We start from the raw sequence: 22,206 nt of genomic DNA, 5'->3' as shown, positions 1-22,206 counted from the left end.
TTAAGCAATGACAATTAAAACTTGTCCCACTGAAATTGTTAGGATCCAAACGGGCCCCACTCATAAAATTAAGTCAAACATTATTTTTTACTTTCAACACTTAAGTCCCTCGATAAACTTCAGATCCATCCCTCGTTTCTGTGACGACCTGTCACGTCAGGTGTCACGCGGTCTGTTTGCGTTTGTGTTTAGCTCTTATTTTGGTCCCACTTCCTGTTTGTCTCCCTGAGCCCTTTTCCCTCCTCACCTGTCGCTGATTGGCAGCCTGGCCACACCTGGTCATGGGGTGAGGGTGATGGGTCAAATGCAGAGGAAAATCTCACCACACCTAGTGTGTGTGTGACAATCATTGGTACTTTTACTTTAATCAACTGGCTTCTATTTATGCCTGCCTCGCCCTCCAGTCAGGGCTCAAGGATTGTTTTGTGAAACGTTACTTTGGTTTTTCTGTATGCTGCTTATGCTTCTGTGCACTTCCCTGCTGCACCTCCTTGTGCTCCCTGTGGGAATTAAAAGACTCTCACCCGCACGTCGTCCTCCTGTCTCCTGCATCTTGGGGTCACAACTAGAGCAGCCATGCAAGTACGTGACAGCTTCTTCATTTCTTTTTTTTTTTTTTTTTTGCCCTATTACTCAAACACCCTTTTTTTTGTAGGATAAACACAAAATATCCTATAAAAATACTCTTTAGTAAAATTTTGTAAGTGACGTAATTGGAGCCATGACTAGTTTAAATAATTTGTAACAACATTGAGTTTGATTCATTATTATTTTTGAGCAATGACAGCTTTAAAGAGAAAACAACCTGCATGGCAGCTTTATTAGACTCAACAATGCAACTTTTCTTTGTTCCATTTCACATGTTTTCACCTCTTTTATTCCACTATTTAGGTTTTTTTTATACACTATCTGTAGAATGTGTCGTGTATGAGCTTATATGGGACATCATGTATAATATTTCTAATTGCCTTTTTCTTTTTCATGCCTTTTTAACCTGAATCTTTCAAGCAAAATCGTTCCAAAAATCAGCAAACCCGCCTTTCTTCTTCCTCCGTCAAAAGTAGGTGAATCCACAAATATAAATAACTACGGACCGATTTCCAAATTGGGTTAATGTTGAATGTCCAATCCAAGATGGCCGACAGGACTGTCTTTTGTTTGTCTGCTTGTCAAAGTGGTCTGAATTTCTATGTGTTTTAGTCTCTTTTTTTAGCCGATTTAAGTAAATTGCACTAGTTTTAAGCGTAACAATTGATGAATGAAGGCTTACTTCCAAAAAGTGGTATTTCTGACTGCTTTTGTTGGATTTGGAAATCTGGAGGCCTCTGACCTGCAGAAGCCGGGGGATGTTTTGCTAGCTGAAATTTTGGCCTTCCATCTGCCACAGTCTGGATCTATACTAGTCTCAGCTTGGCCTTCCACTACCTACAGTCTGAGTCGACTGGCTTCATCTTGGCCTTCCGTCTTCCACGGCCTGGATCCATCTTAGCCTCAGACTGACTAAAGCTGGGCCTCTGCTAGCCTTAGCTTGGTCTTCCAACTCTTGTAGCTTGGACATCTGAACTTTGATTATTGGACCTGGGTAGGTAGTAAAACAATTTAACAATGACTTTGACAAAAGCTCTCTAATATTAATGCTTTTTCCTGGACTTGTTTTCTGCAATTGTAGTGGGGTACCTGACCAGGTGCTCCACCAACCTTTAACTCTACCAAACGCAATAACAATCACCTGGTCCTTTGAAACTACAGCATTTACACAAAGGTTATTGATATCCACATGTGGGTCAGTGCTAAATAATTCTAACCAGCTTCAGTTATGGTGTATTTCTGTGCTAAACAGATGGTTTTCTCCTTCTGATATTACTCATTTTGATATTGTGAAGCCAAATAATGTTGTCATGAGGTCACCTTGCCATATGAAACGGAAAATCTTTATATTGCTCTTACTTCTGCTATCAGGCAATGTGCAACCAAACCCAGGCCCAGCTTTATACAACATCAGTACTCCTGGTGAACTTAGAGCTAGGTCAGGTCTTGGTTTAATTCATTCAAATATTACAAGCCTACTGCCAAAATTAGACTTAGTCAAAATTTGGATTCAAACAACCACCCAGTGGGCACCCGTCCTTAGTTCAACGTCGAGGTGACGTTGAAATTACGTCGCGACGTCACTCAGCCATATCCCGACCAAATCACAACCAACTGACCCCACCACACCATATGTTGCAAATCTGGTTTGTTTTCATCATTGGGGGACATCGTCTATTTAACGTCCTTTCAACGTGTACAATTCAACTTGCCAACCATTCCGCGCGCATCGGCCATTTGCGACAGTTTTCAACGAAAGCGCCGCGTGATGGCAGCGTGAACTAAAAGCCAAGCTTGTGCGCATGCGTGCTGAAGGAGGGCAGTGGTGGTGGAAGCTTCCGGAAGGAGAGACGCGGAACTACCAAACATTTGGAGTGAATTTGGCAGCGGCGAGAGTGTCTAAATCTGTTTTGGCGGTTGAGCATAAGCTGTTTTGTGACTGGATCGAGATGGAAGGGGATAGTGACGGGATGTATGAGGATAGTATGGAAATGGATAGGACTAGAGGGGAGAGAGGAAAGAAGGGGAGAGGAGGGAGTGAAGGAAAGTCGAGTGCTAAAAGAGTGCATGAAGAGGTTTATAAGAGGAAAAGGGTTATGGTGGATGAATATAAGATAATTTATACATTTAAATCAAACCAAGATATGAATGACATTAGTTTGATGACACTGGTTAAGGGATTAAAGAAGGACATTGGAGAGGTGGAGATAGCGAAGGTGCTCAGGGACGGACGGCTGTTGATTAAATGCAAAAATGGAGAGCAAAAGAACAAAGCAATGCGATTGCAAAAACTGTGCAACAAAACAATAAAGGAACAAATCGAAGTGGGAGAACGAAAGGGGGCAAGAGGAGTTGTGACAGGAATCCCAAGAGGAGAAAATTTAGGTGATCTGAAAAGAGAAATAAAAGGAGGAACTGTCACTACGATGAAAAGAATGATGGCATTTAGGAACGGTGAAAAGACTGAGAGACAATCCGTGCTAGTGCAATTTGAAGAGGAGGTCCTACCAGAGGGAATCATGAGCTTCTTTGTTAGAGCTTACGTGCCACCCCCAGTACGTTGTTTCAAGTGCCAACGCTATGGGCACATAGTAGTGTGTGTCATGCTAAGATGAGATGTGGACAGTGTGGAGGAGAGCATGAATATGGACAATGTGGAGAAAATGAACAGGTCAAGTGTTGTAACACAGCAGCGTATGGGGGCTGCATCGTAAGAACACAGCTAACAGAAGTACAGTAAATCAGAGTTGAAAGAAATATTACATACGCAGAGGCAGTTAAAAGAAGAAATCAAGAAAGTGCAGAACAGGACAGAAGTGAAAATAGTTCAAGAAATAAAAAACAAGAGGCAGCAAATACAGGAATTTCCATAGACAAACTAGTTGTATTCCTGGCTTATGTAATAAACTGTACAGAACAGGCTAGAAACAAGACTGAGAAAATCAAAATAATTGTCAAAGCAGCAGCAAAGTTTTTAAATTTCAAAGAACTATCCTGGGAACAGGTGCAAGGTGAACTACAGAGAGTAGACCAGACCGAGTCATGTGACCACAATCCAACGCCGTGTTAATTGTTCAGTGGAATGCCAGAAGTTTGATAGCAAACGGACAGGAATTAAAGGGATATATTAATAATATGAAAAATAAAGCACATATAATATGTATTCAAGAAACATGGCTGAAGCCAAAATGAAACTTTATAATAAAAGGATATATAACGATACGTAAAGATAGGAATGATGGGCAAGGAGGAGGATGTGCCATATTTATTAAGGAAGATATGCATTATTCAATATTAAAAATGAAACAAGAACTAGAGATAGTAGGAGTAGAAGTATGGAATAATAAAGAAAGATACAAAGTACTAAACTTCTATAATCCATGCAACTAGAAACAATAATGGAGCACTGGAGTGGCAATATTATTTGCTGTGGTGACTTTAATGCACATAGCACAATGTGGGGTGAAAGGGATGACTGGAATGGGGAAACATTGGAAGCACTTTTGGAGGAAAAAGAACTGGTGTGTGTGAATGATGGGTCGGGAACAAGGTTGGATGTCGTCACGGGTAAAGAAACAGCAATAGATTTAACACTAGTGTCACAAGGGTTAGCAGGAAAGGTGGAGTGGGAAGTAAATAAATACAGCACAATGGGAAGTGATCACTATCCAATCTTCATTCACATAAACAGAAATCATAGGACAGAAAGCACTAGGATAGAAGGAAGATGGAAGTATAATCATGGTGACTGGGGGAAATTTAGGGAAATGACCGACATAACTTTAAAGGAAGTTCTCCCACTTCGATTTTTTCCTTTATTATTTTGTTGCACAGTTTTTGCAATCGCATTGCTTTGTTCTTTTGCTCTCCATTTTTGCATTTAATCAACATCTCCGTAACATCGCTAAAATTCGCTCCATTCTGTCCACTAAAGACGCTGAGATCATTATCCATGCGTTTGTTACGTCTCGCCTCGATTACTGTAACGTATTATTTTCGGGTCTCCCCATGTCTAGCATTAAAAGATTACAGTTGGTACAAAATGCGGCTGCTAGACTTTTGACAAGAACAAGAAAGTTTGATCACATTACGCCTGTACTGGCTCACCTGCACTGGCTTCCTGTGCACTTAAGGTTTTACTACTTACGTATAAAATACTACACGGTCTAGCTCCATCCTATCTTGCCGATTGTATTGTACCATATGTCCCGGCAAGAAATCTGCGTTCAAAGGACTCCGGCTTATTAGTGATTCCCAAAGTCCAAAAAAAGTCTGCGGGCTATAGAGCTTTTTCATTTCGGGCTCCAGTACTCTGGAATGCCCTCCCGGTAACAGTTCGAGATGCCACCTCAGTAGAAAGCATTTAAGTCTCACCTTAAAACTCATTTGTATACTCTAGCCTTTAAATAGACTCCCTTTTTAGACCAGTTGATCTGCCGTTTCTTTTCTTTTTCTTCTATGTCCCACTCTCCTTTGTGGAGGGGGTCCGGTCCGATCCGGTGGCCATGTACTGCTCGCCTGTGTATCGGCTGGGGACATCTCTGCGCTGCTGATCCGCCTCCGCTTGGGATGGTTTCCTGCTGGCTCCGCTGTGAACGGGACTCTCGCGGCTGTGTTGGATCCGCTTTGGACTGGACTCTCGTGACTGTGTTGGATCCATTATGGATTGAACTTTCACAGTATCATGTTAGACCCGCTCGACATCCATTGCTTTCCTCCTCTCCAAGGTTCTCATAGTCATCATTGTCACCGACGTCCCACTGGGTGTGAGTTTTCCTTGCCCTTATGTGGGCCTACCGAGGATGTCGTAGTGGTTTGTGCAGCCCTTTGAGACACTAGTGATTTAGGGCTATATAAGTAAACATTGATTGATGATTGATATAAATCAAGATATTGAACAATTAAATACAGATATTACAAAGTGCATAATAGAAGCAGCCGAACAGAGCATACCAAGGAATAGTATAGGGAGAAGAAGGAAGATAGTGCTGTGGTGGACACAAGAGTGCACAGATGCAATACAAGAACGGAATAGAGCATTTAGAATATTGAGAAGAACACATCATTTCCAAGACATGATCCAATATAAAAGGCACCAAGCTAGAGTAAGGTATGTTATTTAAAAAAAACAAGAAAACACCATTGGAGAACTTTTTGTGAAACACTAAATAGAACTACTCCTTTAAGCCAAGTGTGGGGAATGATCAAGAGAATGTCAGGGGTCAGAAAAGAACATAAAAATCATGTGATGAAAGATGGAAAGCGGAGTGTGGGAGGAAATAAAGAAAAAGCAGAACTTTTAGCAAAAACCTTTGTTAAAGTGCACAGTAATGATCATTTGAGAAATGTAGAAAAACAAAAGAGAGAAGAAACAATTAGTGTAAATATTGAGGAAATGAAGGAAGACAACGATAATAGTTTTACCAACACTATGGATAGGACATTTTCTTTGGATGAAATGGTTCGAATTTTGAAAAAAGTTAAAAATACGACGTCGGGGAAAGACCTGGTGAGTTATCAAATGATCAAAAATTTGGGTAGCATCGGCAAAGAAGTGGTCTTGAAATTATAGAATAGGATATATGAAGAAGGAAAATTACCAGATGAGTGGAAAACAGCTGTAATAATTCCAATATGGAGGAGTTCAAGTACCTAGGAGTCTTGTTCACGAGTGAGGGAAGAGTGGATCGTGAGATCGACAGGCGGATCGGTGCGGCGTCTTCAGTAATGCGGACGTTGTACCGATCCGTTGTGGTGAAGAAGGAGCTGAGCCGGAAGGCAAAGCTCTCAATTTACCGGTCGATCTACGTTCCCATCCTCACCTATGGTCATGATCTTTGGGTCATGACTGAAAGGATAAGATCACGGGTACAAGCGGCCGAAATGAGTTTCCTCCGCCGTGTGGCGGGTCTCTCCCTTAGAGATAGGGTGAGAAGCTCTGTCATCCGGGAGGAACTCAAAGTAAAGCCGCTGCTCCTTCACATGGAGAGGAGCCAGATGAGGTGGTTCGGGCATCTGGTCAGGATGCCACCCGAACGCCTCCCTAGAGAGGTGTTTAGGGCACGTCCAACCGGTAGGAGGCCACGGGGAAGACCCAGGACACGTTGGGAAGACTGTCTCCCGGCTGGCCTGGGAACGCCTCGGGATCCCCCGGGAAGAGCTAGACGAAGTGGCTGGAGATAGGGAAGTCTGGGCTTCCCTGCTTAGGCTGTTGCCCCCGCGACCCAACCTCGGATAAGCGGAAGATGATGGATGGATGGATAATTCCAATATGCAAGCCAGGGAAAGACCCGGAAGAGGCAGGAAATTATAGGCTGATAGCATTGACCTCACATTTGGGCAAAGTAATGGAAATAATGATTAATGAAAGATTAATATATTATTTAGAGTCAAAAGAAATTATAAAAAACTACCAAAGTGGTTTTCACAAAGCAAGAAGCACAAATGACCCAGCAGTGCAGCTGGAAGAGGAAATTAGAAAGGGACAAATAAATAAAGAAAGTATAATTGCGGTATTTTTTGACATAGAGAAAGCGTATGATATGTTGTGGAAACAGGGGTTGCTGATGAAACTAAATAGGATTGGGATTAGAGGAAGAATGTACAGATGGATAAAAGACTTTTTAACAAGTAGAACATTATTAGTAAAGATAGAGAATGAATATAGTAGAGAATACAAAGTGGAAAATGGGACCCCACAAGGGAGTATAATAAGTCCAGTACTATTTTCCATCATGATAAATGAAGTTTTTAGTGAAGTGGAAGGATTAGTGGAGGTGGCATTGTTTGTGATGATGGAGTGATGTGGAAGAGAGGTAGAAATACAAATTATATAGAAAAGAAGATTCAAAAAGCGGTAAATAATGTTCAAGACTGGGGGACGGCTTGGGGTTTAAGATTCTCTGTCGGAAAGACAAAAGTCATACATTTTACGAAGAGGAAAGTACAAAACAAGCTCCAAATAAAACTCTATGGAGAAAACATAGAAGAGCTACAAGTATTTAAATATTTAGGAATATGGTTTGATAAAAATATTAACTGGTCAACCCACATCAGCAAAATAGTGGAGAAAAGTAAAAAGGTGTTAAATATAATGAGGGCTTTAAGGGGTAAAGATAGGTTGACATTGAAAACAATATATATCACTTTAATTCCATCTGTTATCGACTACGGATGCATTATTTATCAATCTGCTTCAAAAACACTACTTGGGAAAATAGACCGGATCCAGTCGCAGGCGTTAAGTTTATGTTGTGGAACTACTAAATCTACTCCAGTGGCAGCATTACAAGTAGAAATGAATGAAAAACCTTTGGACATGAGGAGAGATCAACTCTCAGCAGTTTATTGGGCAAACTTAAAAGGATCCAAGCAAGGACATCCAACCCGTCAAGTGCTACTAAACTGTCAAGAAAAAGGGAAGAAAAAAATGAATAGTTTTGGGTGGATAATAGGAGATATATGTAACAAAACACAAATTGACAATATTAAAGTGAGCCCTACAGTACCAATTCCTGCAATACCACCGTGGATGTATGACAACCCAAAGGTAAACATGCAGTTACTGAAGAATAGACATTTAAATAGTTACCAAATAGAAAAACGGATTGAGGAAATGTTTTTTGACAATATTATGATATACACAGATGCATCAAAAACTATGAATAGTAAAGTAGGAGCTGCTGCAGTTATCCCACAGAGAAATATAGTGTTGAATAAAATAATTAGTGATAAACTATCTGTTTTTACGGGGGAATTGGTAGCAATTTATATGGCAGTTAACTGGATAGAGGAAAACAAAGCTAGGAAAGTAGTCGTGTGCTCGGACTCCAGCAGTGCTTTGACGAGCATAAAAAACATAGCATCAGAAACAAGACTAGATATAGTTTATGAAATAGTTCAGGCAATCTACAGAATAAATAAAGCGGGAGGTGTGGTAACATTTCTCTGGGTTCCTGCTCATGTAGGAGTTGAGGGAAATGAGTTAGCTGATAGATACGCAAAACAAGCAAGCACTAAAACAGAAGTAAACATGGAGATTAAGCACAGTAAAGAAGAAGTGAAGAGCATAATTAAGATAGAACACAATAAAAAGTGGCAGGATAATTGGAATAAGGAAACAAAAGGTAGAGAGTTTTACAAAGTCCAGAGGAAAGTAGGTGTAATGAGAGGAGGGGGTAGAAATAGGAAAGAAGAAGACATTATGACTAGAATGAGATTAGGGCATACATATCTAAATAGTTCACTAAAATTGATAGGCAAACATACTACAGGGCTGTGTGATTTTTGCCACCAGATAGAAAATGTTGACCATGTCTTAATACAATGTAGGAAATATAATAGAGAAAGAGAAATACTGGAAAATAAGTTAGCAAAAGAAAATATTAGGTTAGAAGTGGGAGATATATTAGGATTGCATTCAGAAAACATAGGATATAAAGCAATATACACATATTTAAAAAACACTGGGTTAAGTAAAAGAATATAGAGTAGGGATCCACCTCGGTCCACACTCCATTACAGTAGGTGGCGCTAATGCACACCAGAAGGTTGCTTGCCAACCGCCATAAAAACAAAAGAAGAAGAAGAAGAAGAAGTTCCTGGTTCATTTTTCCTGTTTGCGAGTCAAGCGAGTGTTCGTCACTTTTGTCTTTCTCTGCGGGATTAAAAGTGGCAAACATCTTTTTGTTTCGCGCTGACATCATGAACTTGTTTTTATTCTTTCTTCTGGTCGTGCAAATGCACAGCGTGACGCCTGGTAAGTCATTTTTATAAGTTTATTAATATTTTACTCATAAATCTTGTCCGTGCCTTCACTTATTTGACTTCTGAGAGTGTCTGTTACTTATTAATTAGATAATTGTTGTATTATTTAAGACCTTTATTACTCAATCCTGGTTCTTTTTAAACATATCTTATTGTTTTCCCTTTTTCTTAGTAAACATTTTAAATGTTCCAAGAAGGTTACAGAAGCAGATAAATCCGTTTAAGCTCTTTATTTGTTTTGACTTCAGTGTTTCTTGTTCAAAGACTTATTTTTTCCAAGGCTTGTAAGAACGAACACAAATCTTCAAACACGGAAGTGTCAGAAACTAATCAAGTGTAGTAACATCACCCCGCCACAAGATGTCAGTAAGAGTCGACATCAAATGGGCAGAACAGGTTGTGTTCAACTCTGTTGTACTTTTTATTCAGCCTCCATTGTAGAAAATATATGTTTATTTTCAAAATGTTCAAACTGTCAACAGATGTTAGTAATATTATTAATGTGTTGTATTTGTCAAAGAACATGTGAGTCTTGACTGTGATATCTAGCAGTGTTTGATGTTCACTTTAAGACCCGACTGAAGACGGAAGGAGCTAAAATATTCACAGTGCAAGATTGTTGAACATGAAACAAAATAATAAAAAGTCATCCTGTTGTTGTTTTCTTCTTTCAGTGATTCACACGCTGCAGTATTTCCACACTGCATCCTCTCAAGTTCCAAACTTCCCAGAGTATGTGGCTGTTGGTTATGTTGATGGAGTTCAGATTTCTCACTATGACAGCAACAGCAGGAAAGCAGAAGCCAAACAGGACTGGATGAACAAAATCACAGCAGAGGATCCAAAATACTGGCAGAGACAAACAGAGATCGGTGTTGTTAATGAGTTGAGGGACAAACACAACCTTGAAGTTCGTAAGAAGCGTTTCAACCAAACTGGAGGTTTGTTTATGTTGAACTTTCTACTACTTAAATGTATTTGATGTACTCTTTTTATACTGTAGTAAACACACATTACTGCACTGATACTTGTCTCTGTCCATCCCATAATAACCTACACTAATACTGTGTGTGTGTGTGTGTGTGTGTGTGTGTGTGTGTGTGTGTGTGTGTGTGTGTGTGTGTGTGTGTGTGTGTGTGTGTGTGTGTGTGTGTGTCACTCTGCTTTACAACACTGTGTGTGTCTCAGGTGTTCACATTCTCCAGAGGATGTCTGGATGTGAATGGAATGATGAGACTGATGAAGTTAAAGGTTGGGATCAGCAAGGTTATGATGGAGAAGATTTCATATCGTTGGACATGAAGACATGGACATTTACTGCAGCAAAACAACAAGCTTTCCCCACCAGACTCAATTGGGACCAGAACAAACATCTACTAGAATACTATAAGTTTTACTACACTGAGTATTGTCCTTCTTACTTGAAGAAGCATGTGAACAATGGGAAGGAGGTCCTAATGAGAACAGGTAGAAACACAACATGTACTTTCACCTTTTAACTTGTTAGCACTCCCCCTATAGGAACATTACTGACATTACACCCTGTCTCTTTATACTCTTCTCTCTTTCTCTCACCTTCTCTCCATCTTTACCTTTGTTCTAACCTTCTCTCCATCTTTACCTCCATCCTCACCTTTTCTCCATCTTTGCTTTCATCTACACCTCTCCATCTTTACCTCCACTCTAACCTTCTCACCATCTTTATCTCATTCTCTTCTTCTTTCCATCTTTACCTCCATCATCACCTTTTCTCCATCTTTACCTCCACTCTAACCTTCTCTCCATCTTTACCTCCATCCACACGTTCTCTCCATCTTAAACTGCGTTCTCACCTCTCCATCTTTACCTCCATTCTCTCCATCTTTATATCCTTCTCTTGATCTTTACCTCCATTCTCTCCTTCTCGCCATCTTTACCTTATTCTCTCCATCCCTCCATCTTTCCCTCCATCCTCACCTATCCAACTTGACCTCCATTCTCACCTTCTCTTCATCTTTACCTCCGTTCTCCCTTTCTCTCCATCTTTACCTCCATCCACACGTTCTCTCCATCTTTACCTCCATCCACACCTTTTCTCCTTCTTTTCCTCCATCTACACCTTCTCTCCATCTTTATCTCCACTGTAACCTTCTCTCCATCTTTATCTCATTCTCTTCTTCTTTCCATCTTTACTTCCATCCTCACCTTTTCTCCATCTTTACCTCCATCCACATGTTCTCTACATCTTTACCTCCACTCTAACCTTCTCTCCATCTTTACCTCTGTTCTCACCTTTTCTCCATCTTTACCTCTTTTCTCCCCTTCTCTCCATCTATACCTCCATTCTCCCCTTCTCTCTATTTGTACCGCCATTCTCTCCATATTTACCTCCATCCACATGTTCTCTCCATCTTTACATCATTCTCTCCTTCTCTCCATCTTTACATCATTCTCTCCTTCTCTCCATCTTTATATCATTCTCTCCTTCTCTCCATCCTCTCCTTCTATCCAACTTTACCTCCATTCTCACCTTCTCTTCATCTTTACCTGCGTTCTCCCTTTCTCTCCATCTTTACCTCCATCCACACGTTCTCTCCATCTTTACCTCTGTTCTCGCCTTCTTTCCATCTCTACCTCTGTTCTCATTTTCTGTCCATCTTTACCTCCATCCACTCTCTCACTCCATTTTAACCTCCGTCCACAAGTTCTCTCCATATATACCTCCGTTATTACCTTCTCTCCATCTTTACCTCATTCTCTCCATCTTTACTTCCATTCTCACCCTCTCTCCATCTTTACTTCCATTCTCCCCTTCTCTCCATCTTTACCTCCATCCACTCTCTCCCTCCATCTTTACCTCTGTTCACACCTTCTCTCCATCTTTACCTCCGTTCACACCTTTTGTCCATCTTTACCTCCATTATTACCTTTTCGTCCATATTTACTTTAATCTACACTTTCTGTCCATCTTTACCTCCATCCACACCTTCTCTCCATCTTTGTCTCCATCCACACCTTCACTCCATCTTTGCCTCCATCCACACCTTCTCTCCATTTTAACCTCCGTCCACACATTCTCTCCATATTTACCTCCGTTATTACCTTATCTCCATCTTTACTTTAATCTACAATTTCTGTCCATCTTTACCTCCATCCACACCTTCTCTCCATCTTTACTTCCATCCACACTTTCTCTCCATCTTTACCTCCATCCACACCTTCTTTCCATCCACACCTTCTCTCCATCTTTACCTCCATCCACACCTTCTTTCCATCCCCACCTTCTCTCCATCTTTACCTCCATCCACACCTTCTTTCCATCCACACCTTCTCTCCATCTTTGTCTCCATCCACACCTTCTCATCTTTACCTCCATCCCCACCTTCTCTCCATCCCCACCTTCTCCCCACGTTGTCCTGTGTTCACACGTGACATCACTTCCTGTGCAGAGCTTCCAGAGGTGTTCCTGCTCCAGAAGACGCCGTCCTCTCCGGTCAGCTGCATGGCGACAGGTTTCTACCCCGACGGTGCCGACCTGTTTTGGAGGAAAGACGGCGAGCAGATCTTCGAGGACGTGGAGCACGGAGAGATACTCCCCAACCACGACGGAACCTTCCAGATGTCGGTGGCGCTGAAAGTGGAGGTGACGGCCGACGTGGAGGGCAAGTACGAATGTGTGTTTCAGCTGTCAGGCGTCAAGGAGGACTTGGTCACCAAGCTGGAGAGAAGAAGCATCCTGAGCAACGCAAGCCATGAAGGTGAGAAAGACACATTTAGTTGGAGATGTTTCCCATCACAAGTCCACCTGTCACCATTATTGATCCATGTCACCATGACAACGCTTGACGTCTGCATGCAAAGTAGTCATGAAGGTTTCCTCTTCATGCTTTGTCACTCCACTTGTGCTTTTTTGCTCTCCACAGACAACTTGAGCGTCGCCCTCGCTGCCACGGCGGCGGTCCTCGCTGTGGCGGCCATCATCATCATCATCATCATCATGGTCATGGTCAGGCGTCACAGAAACAGACAAGGTGAGGGACGCCAATGTCCTCTGTCTTCTTCTTCTCGGTGCACTCGGTTCAGGCCGTGAGTTGATGCTTTCATCCGGGCTGCAAAGGTGCGGCCATCTTTTAGTTGCCTTCCAGCCAAACACTCAAAGATCCACAGAGACAGAGCGCACACTCTCACGTAGAAACACGGCGTGACGTGAGGGGAAAAGTCCACTTCACCTTGTTTCTCTTTCATTTCAGCCCAGTACGATCCAGCTGGTAAGTAAAACATCTTTTCTTTGAGCCGCAAGAAACAAAGCCGTGGTGAAGCGTCACTCACATGGAGGTCTGATGTGGACCTTTGTTACAAGTTTAGCCGGAAAAGCCCAACTGGAGCTGACTCCTTCACAATAAAAGTCCCTCCTGTGAGCACACGCAATACAAAGTCTGGCATATCTCACTTTTGACAGGAGTCCTCATGATGAGGATCAGCCAAATGAGACATCAAGTGTGCTGACTCGTCATGTTTCCAAGTCACACCTCAAAGATCTGATGTGAGTGACGAGGCACCTTCTGGATGTTCTTCCTTCACCGTTTGCGTTTGTCCCGCAGCTCGCCACGGCGGCGTGGAGCTCGACGAGAACGTGCAGGCGGCTGAAGGCTGAGTAAGCTCACATGGACTGTCTGCACCTCCAAATGTTCTTGTGTGAAGATGATGTTCAACTTGGATTCACCTGCTTCTGTCGGGAATGTGCTGAGTGGTCTTCTTCCTCCAGGATGCTTTGTGCACTGGAACACAGGGAGATGTCTCCATCGCTGAGGGACGTCATCACACTCGGAGATGAGATGGAGATGTGCTTTGTTCTTCGTCCGACTGCTCCTCACGCTATTCCATGTATTCTTCTTTGGCCGTTAAAAGACTTTCAAGATCAAACGTTGGTGGCTGTAAAATCGCACGTTTCATGGCCTTGACGTCATGACGAAGATTTCTTCTTTTCTTTCAATGGCCGCTGCTTATGATCAATATCACATTGTGTCACATCTCTGTCAATAAATCCGTTTTTCCTCCACTCGCCTCGCACTGCTTTCTTGGGGACCAGGAAGAGTCTCAGTCATAAAAATGGTAGAAGTAGGTCATTTTTATTTATGTTTGTATTTTTTCACTCAACACTTAAATCCCTAGATCAATTTCAGGTTTATCCGTCCTTATCAGTCTTTTTTTTTTCATAATTTACGCCATTTTTGTCAAAACCTTGTTTTGTTATGGCAAAAGCACAAAATAATAATTTTCACTCAACGTAATTGCAATCTTAAATACGTCAATAATTCAGAACATCATCGATTTTAATTCATAATTTTTTTTTGAGCAATGACAATTAAAACTTGTCCCACTGAAATTATTAGGATCCAAACGGGCCCCACTCATAAAAATAAGTCAAACATTTTTTTTTACTTTCAACACTTAAGTCCCTCGATAAACTTCAGATCCATCCCTCGTTTCTGTGACGACCTGTCACGTCAGGTGTCACGCGGTCTGTTTGCGTTTGTGTTTATCTCCTAGTCGGCGCTCTTATTTTGGTCCCACTTCCTGTTTGTCTCCCTGAGCCCTTTTCCCTCCTCACCTGTCGCTGATTGGCAGCCTGGCCACACCTGGTCATGGGGTGAGGGTGATGGGTCAAATGCAGAGGAAAATCTCACCACACCTAGTGTGTGTGTGACAATCATTGGTACTTTTACTTTAATCAACTGGCTTCTATTTATGCCTGCCTCGCCCTCCAGTCAGGGCTCAAGGATTGTTTTGTGAAACGTTACTTTGGTTTTTCTGTATGCTGCTTATGCTTCTGTGCACTTCCCTGCTGCACCTCCTTGTGCTCCCTGTGGGAATTAAAAGACTCTCACCCGCACGTCGTCCTCCTGTCTCCTGCATCTTGGGGTCACAACTAGAGCAGCCATGCAAGTACGTGACAGCTTCTTCATTTCTGTTTTTTTTTTTTTTTTGCCCTATTAGTCAAAAACCCTTTTTTTTTGTAGGATAAACACAAAATATCCTATAAAATACTCTTAAGTCAAATTTTGTATGTGACGTAATTGGAGCCATGACTAGTTTAAATAATTTGTAACAACATTGAGTTTGATTCATTATTATTTTTGAGCAATGACAGCTTTAAAGAGAAAACAACCTGCATGGCAGCTTTGTTAGACTCAACAATGCAACTTTTCTTTGTTCCATTTAACATGTTTTCACCTCTTTTATTCCACTATTTAGGTTTTTTTTATACACTATCTGTAGAATGTGTCGTGTATGAGCTTATATGGGACATAATGTATGATATTTCTAATTGCCTTTTTCTTTTTCATGCATTTTTAACCTGAGTCTTTCAAGCAAAATCGTTCCAAAAATCAGCAAACCCGCCTTTCTTCTTCCTCCGTCAAAAGTAGGTGAATCCACAAATATAAATAACTACAGACCGATTTCCAAATTGGGTTAATGTTGAATGTCCAATCCAAGATGGCCGACAGGACTGTCTTTTGTTTGTCTGCTTGTCAAAGTGGTCTGAATTTCTATGTGTTTTAGTCTCTTTTTTTAGCCGATTTAAGTAAATTGCACTAGTTTTAAGCGTAACAATTGATGAATGAAGGCTTACTTCCAAAAAATGGTATTTCTGACTGCTTTTGTTGGATTTGGAAATCTGGAGGCCTCTGACCTGCAGAAGCCGGGGGATGTTTTGCTAGCTGAAATTTTGGCCTTCCATCTGCCACAGTCTGGATCTATACTAGTCTCAGCTTGGCCTTCCACTACCTACAGTCTGAGTCGACTGGCTTCATCTTGGCCTTCCGTCTTCCACGGCCTGGATCCATCTTAGCCTCAGACTGACTAAAGCTGGGCCTCTGCTAGCCTTAGCTTGGTCTTCCAACTCTTGTAGCTTGGACATCTGAACTTTGATTATTGGACCTGGGTAGGTAGTAAAACAATTTAACAATGACTTTGACAAAAGCTCTCTATTTAATATTAATGCTTTTTCCTGGACTTGTTTTCTGCAATTGTAGTGGGGTACCTGACCAGGTGCTCCACCAACCTTTAACTCTACCAAACGCAATAACAATCACCTGGTCCTTTGAAACTACAGCATTTACACAAAGGTTATTGATATCCACATGTGGGTCAGTGCTAAATAATTCTAACCAGCTTCAGTTATGGTGTATTTCTGTGCTAAACAGATGGTTTTCTCCTTCTGATATTACTCATTTTGATATTGTGAAGCCAAATAATGTTGTCATGAGGTCACCTTGCCATATGAAACGGAAAATCTTTATATTGCTCTTACTTCTGCTATCAGGCAATGTGCAACCAAATCCAGGCCCAGCTTTATACAACATCAGTACTCCTGATGAACTTAGAGCTAGGTCAGGTCTTGGTTTAATTCATTCAAATATTACAAGCCTACTGCCAAAATTCGACTTAGTCAAAATTTGGATTCAAACAACCACCCAGTGGGCACCCGTCCTTAGTTCAACGTCGAGGTGACGTTGAAATTACGTCGCGACGTCACTCAACCATATCCCGACCAAATCACAACCAACTGACCCCACCACACCATATGTTGCAAATCTGGTTTGTTTTCATCATTGGGGGACATCGTCTATTTAACGTCCTTTCAACGTGTACAATTCAACTTGCCAACCATTCCGCGCGCATCGGCCATTTGCGACAGTTTTCAACGAAAGCGCCGCTTGATGGCAGCGTGAACTAAAAGCCAAGCTTGTGCGCATGCGTGCTGAAGTACTTCCTTTCCAATCCAGCAAGCAAGACGAAGAGCGAAGATTTGAAGCGGAAATCGAACTATTTCACTGCAACGAAAACCATCGACGTCCATAAAGATTCAGGTTTGTACCTTGAGATAATACTGCTTATTTATATCGATATCATTTTGGCCCTTTTCACAAGAGGGTTGCAGGAAAACGAGAAATGTATCTCACGCCTATTCTCAACGTTTATTTTGACTGTATAAACTGGACCTGAGCAAACTTTTTTTTTCTCCCCAAGCAGACAACTAACAATTTGTTCCCCCACCTGCCCAAAAACAAACAATTGTTTTTCCAGGTTTAGTTTAGTTTAGTTTAGGGGCGGTTTAGCTCGGTTGGTAGAGCGGCCGTGCCAGCAACTTGAGGGTTGCAGGTTCGATTCCCGCTTCCGCCATCCTAGCCACTGCCGTTGTGTCCTTGGGCAAGACACTTTACCCACCTGCTCCCAGTGCCACCCACACTGGTTTGAATGTAACTTAGATATTGGGTTTCACTATGTAAAGTGCTTTGAGTCACTAAAGAAAAAGCGCTATATAAATATAATTCACTTCACTTCAGGTTAACACAAAAAAACATTTTTTTTTTGGTTCTGTACCCATTGTCTTTTACAGTCTTTTACAGTCACTGTATTAATTTACTTCCTCTTGATTTTGATCTTCAAAACACCCGTTTGGATGGCAGTTAGGTTTTTCTGGCTCATTTTAATGTTTATCTAAAATGTTGCCGGTTTATTTTAAGTACAGGTACTTTTTCAATTAGTTTGACTTGTTAGCAAGGCTTTGTCTCAAAAGGCAAGTCCACAGGTCGCCCATAAAAGGATCCATGTAATATTAAATGCTATGATCTTTACTTATTGTTTCATTTTACTGATAAGGCCAGTACTGCTATTACAAGAGCTTTTGTCAAGTATTGAAACTCCCAAATGGTTTCACTGTTGGCCAACATGTATACTAAAATATATGACAATAAAATATCCAGACAGATTTTGTTTCATATGTTTTACGATTGACAATCGGGGCGGTTTAGCTCGGTTGGTAGAGCGGCCGTGCCAGCAACTTGAGGGTTGCAGGTTCGATTCCCGCTTCCGCCATCCTAGTCACTGCCGTTGTGTCCTTGGGCAAGACACTTTACCCACCTGCTCCCAGTGCCACCCACACTGGTTTGAATGTAACTTAGATATTGGGTTTCACTATGTAAAGTGCTTTGAGTCACTAGAGAAAAAGCGCTATATAAATATAATTCACTTCACTTCACAATAAAAGACTAGCACAGGGCGCATACATTTTTGGGGGGTACAACGTTTTTTTCTCTTGGCACAAGAAGGCAACCAACTTTTTTTTTTTTGCAGAGTTTACAGGAGCAAACTTTTTTTTTCATATACTTCAGTAAAACAAACTATTTATTTTTCAGTTTTTGCCAAACATGTTGCGATCTGCTGCTCAGATCTACACTATTTTTCTATTTTTGTATATTTCTCCGACTCCTTATTTCCTGTTTGCTTTGTCACCATGATCACTCATCAGTCCACTTGCTAGTCTCGCCCCGCACACCTGCTACTAATTTTCACCCTCCTATTTAAGCTCGCCTTTTCTGTTCACTCACTCTCGGATCCTAAATTTGGCCACACGCAACAGTGACGACTCTCGACCTTCATCTTTGTATGTATATTCTCGCTAGCTTTTACGCTAAGCCATTTGTTTATTCCAGCTCACATGCTGAGGAATTGTTTTTCTGTTTTTTGTGTGCCTTCGTGCCAGCTTACTTGTTTATTTTTACTTCCTAGTTCTCATACTAGCGTTTTTGGTTTGCCTTCTCTTTACGCCAGTGTTTTTTGTTCCTAGCCTTTTATTATTTAATAAATACCTTATATCTTACCTTTGCTGTGTTCTGCTTCGACGCATCCTCGGGAAAACAACACCGGCATTACCATGCCGAAGAAGAGTCTTCACAAAACAATCTCTTTTATTCCAAAAAAAAAACCATCCCCTCCCCCACGTTTCATCTGGTCCGCCCCTAAGTCTATGTACATGTACCACTACCGGTAATTGAAAAGCAGAACGTTAATGCAAGGCAATGTACCAATGATTTCAGTTTATGCATATATGGAACGACACAGCACACTTGCTATGATACATATAATACCATCCATCCATCCATTTTCTACCGCTTATTCCCTTTTGGGGTCACGGGGGGGCGCTGGCGCCTATCTCAGTTACAATCGGGCGGAAGGCGGGGTACACCCTGGACAAGTCGCCACTTCATCACAGGGCCAACACAGATAGACAGACAACATTCACACTCACATTCACACACTAGGGCCAATTTAGTGTTGCCAATCAACCTATCCCCAGGTGCATGTCTTTGGAAGTGGGAGGAAGCCGGAGTACCCGGAGGGAACCCACGCATTCACGGCGAGGACATGCAAACTCCACACAGAAAGATCCCGAGCCTGGATTTGAACCCAGGACTGCAGGACCTATAGAGTTTTGTTATTTACCTTAAGTGTTTGTGTGTTTTGAGGCGACAAGCCAGGTTCAGTAGTTGTTTGTGTAATCGCCCTGAGAAGGGAGATGTTTTAGTTATACAGACACAAGGACACAACTTCGTTCCGTACACGTCTGTAAGGACTGCTACAATCAAACATCAACATTGTATACATGTACACAGTATTTGAAGATGTCTCAAGTAAATACAAAGGTTCATCCCATACAGTAAGCCCACATTGTTTGAGTAGCAAAAGTCACTAATCATTCCTTAACATAACAAATTACACTGAATTATTCCCAGAAACTCTATAAAACACACATTTAAACAGAAATACACGCAGATTAATAATGAACTACACACAGTAACTTTGTATATATCCAACACTGATGACGCAGCTAGCATTCGCCTCGACATCGGCAGTTAGCATTAGCTTTAGCATTAGCTTGATCCTATATAAAGCCTTGTCGACTGACAAGACACAGATTATAACAATATACTCTTTCAAACATGTTTTAACAGTACAAAGATACATTCGAGGATAAAACTATTTACATAAAAATACTTGTACCTGAGAAGGGAGATGTTTTAGTTATATAATACCAAAAAGGATAATTTTTTGATAAAACTGTCCTTCCATGTGCAGAAATTGGAGACAGTGGAGGAACTACTCGACCTTGACGAGTTGATTAAACTCAACCAAGCAGGAAAGATTTGCTGATAAGTAATTATAACATTATAATTGTGTACTTGTTTTTACATTGGAAATATTACTGTATTTAGATAAAAATTTCAGGTTATGAAATTGTGTAGATAAAACAGGTGTAGATAAAACAGGTCCTATACTTGAATGTATGTATGTGTTTGCCAGCCCCTTCCCCCAGTGTATGCTAAACACATTCTCTTGTATATTTGCAGACAGCCAGGCTCTCAAAGATTGGTGGATATGACTTAAAGAGCTGTTTAAGCACCATCATGGACAGCTACTTTCCTCTTTCTCTACATACACAGCAAAAATTGGAGTGTTGAAATTTCAGGGTTAAACATTACCGTGTTAATTTAAACTCCCAAAGTGTGAATTTAACACATTCTGATTGAAATAGTGTTCAGTGCTTGAGTTATTTGACAGAGTTGATCACTCATGAGTTAGTTTAACTCTGCTGAGATGCAATTAAGCCCCGCCCTGCATTTCACTTCAGTTGGAGGGAAAAGAGACAATAGGAACCATTTCGCTTCTCTCGTGCAGTTCCACAAGGTAAGTGCAATTTAATCAAATGTACTGAAACAGCTGCAAATTAATGCTGTGAAATGTAGCATGTACAATAAAACATGTATGGAGAATATGTGTTTTAGCAACTAAGCTTTTTTTGTCACCAGTTCTGAACAACAAAATCGGTCATGCTATTAGCTTGCATTTCTAAGCTAGCAGACAGTAGTAGCAAGTCACTTAAACTTTAAAAATGACAGTAAGTCACTTCCTCAAAGCCATGATAAACAAAGTTTTTACTGTACAAAATCTTATTTAAGGCTGGAACTAACAGTTGTGGGGGCTTTTGTTATTTTGTCCCTCACACTCTAAACTTCAAAAAACTGCAAAAACCTGTGGAGACATGTTTCTCTTGTCCAATTTTGTCTGCGGAGGGATAAGCTCAGTAGTTACTGGTTCATTTATTGCTACTCTTCAAGTTTTGGTGTTATTTATTATCAGGGTATTCACTGGGTCATGGACACATTGTATTAAATATTAAATGAGATTTAATTTAATTTAGTATTTAATTCATACCAGGGCCTTTACAAGCATCTGAATCTGTCTTGACCTAGGAATATATAAATGTAAGAACTGATTGTTAGTTTTTTTTTCTTGATTAGGTACAAATTAATATAGCTGCAGCCTCTCCTCTGTTCTCAGGGGCACAGAAACACACGCACGTCAGTGAGCAGCAGAGCAGAGGTTACGGTGGATCCCGTGAAATGACAGTAACTGTAACATCAGTTTGACGACATCTAACTGTAAGTACTGTATGTGAAGAAAAACCTCCTCGAGTATAAACATCTGTAAAACCTGCGCAAACATGTGAAATACTTTTTAATCCGTTTGCTCCTCCATCTCTCATTTATCCTCTGACACAGCATGCTGGCTCATCTTTAAACTGTAGCAAACAATCTAGCAGTCGTTGTCCTTATACTTTCTGTTAACCATAACTCGCCACTGAAATGATTGTGTTAAAAGTTTCTGCTGGCAGAGCCAACCAGCCCTCACTGCCACATAAACAGCTGAGAAAGGAGGAAAGAGATAGGACAGGAAGAATAACTAATGTTTTTTTTTTCTTTTTTGCTGTGTTTTTAATCCTATTTTGAAATTATTCAATATTGTGACAACAGGAATATGATTAAAATGACTTGTTTCCAGTGAGATATTGTTCAGATGATATTGTGACTTTTCTGTTGTAGAAATTACTGTTACTGCTCTAACATTTAGTTTTAATTACAATATTCAATTGTGATCCCTTTCAAAATTCTCTCCCTCTCTCTGTCTCATGTATACATAAATATAGACATATATATATCTATATATATATATATATATATATTATAA

The 22,206-nt window shown here is 40.9% G+C and overlaps 1 protein-coding gene across 1 annotated transcript; it reads left to right on the top strand.

Annotated features, from left to right (window-relative positions):
* The first annotated feature begins 9,947 nt into the window (after window positions 1-9,947).
* On the top strand, window positions 9,948-14,392 carry LOC133551930 (class I histocompatibility antigen, F10 alpha chain-like). The gene is made up of 5 exons (XM_061899140.1): window positions 9,948-10,295; window positions 10,543-10,821; window positions 12,783-13,091; window positions 13,257-13,987; window positions 14,099-14,392. Exons 1-4 carry the CDS (start codon window positions 9,980-9,982, stop codon window positions 13,421-13,423), a joined length of 1,071 nt encoding a protein of 356 aa, XP_061755124.1. The 5' UTR covers window positions 9,948-9,979; the 3' UTR covers window positions 13,424-13,987; window positions 14,099-14,392.
* The last annotated feature ends 7,814 nt before the right edge of the window (window positions 14,393-22,206 follow it).

Source organism: Nerophis ophidion, linkage group LG04 (assembly GCF_033978795.1).
Source record: "Nerophis ophidion isolate RoL-2023_Sa linkage group LG04, RoL_Noph_v1.0, whole genome shotgun sequence".
Taxonomy (NCBI): domain Eukaryota; kingdom Metazoa; phylum Chordata; class Actinopteri; order Syngnathiformes; family Syngnathidae; genus Nerophis; species Nerophis ophidion.
The sequence above is the reverse complement of the archived record's forward strand: the minus strand, read 5'-3'. Positions and strand labels throughout refer to the sequence as shown.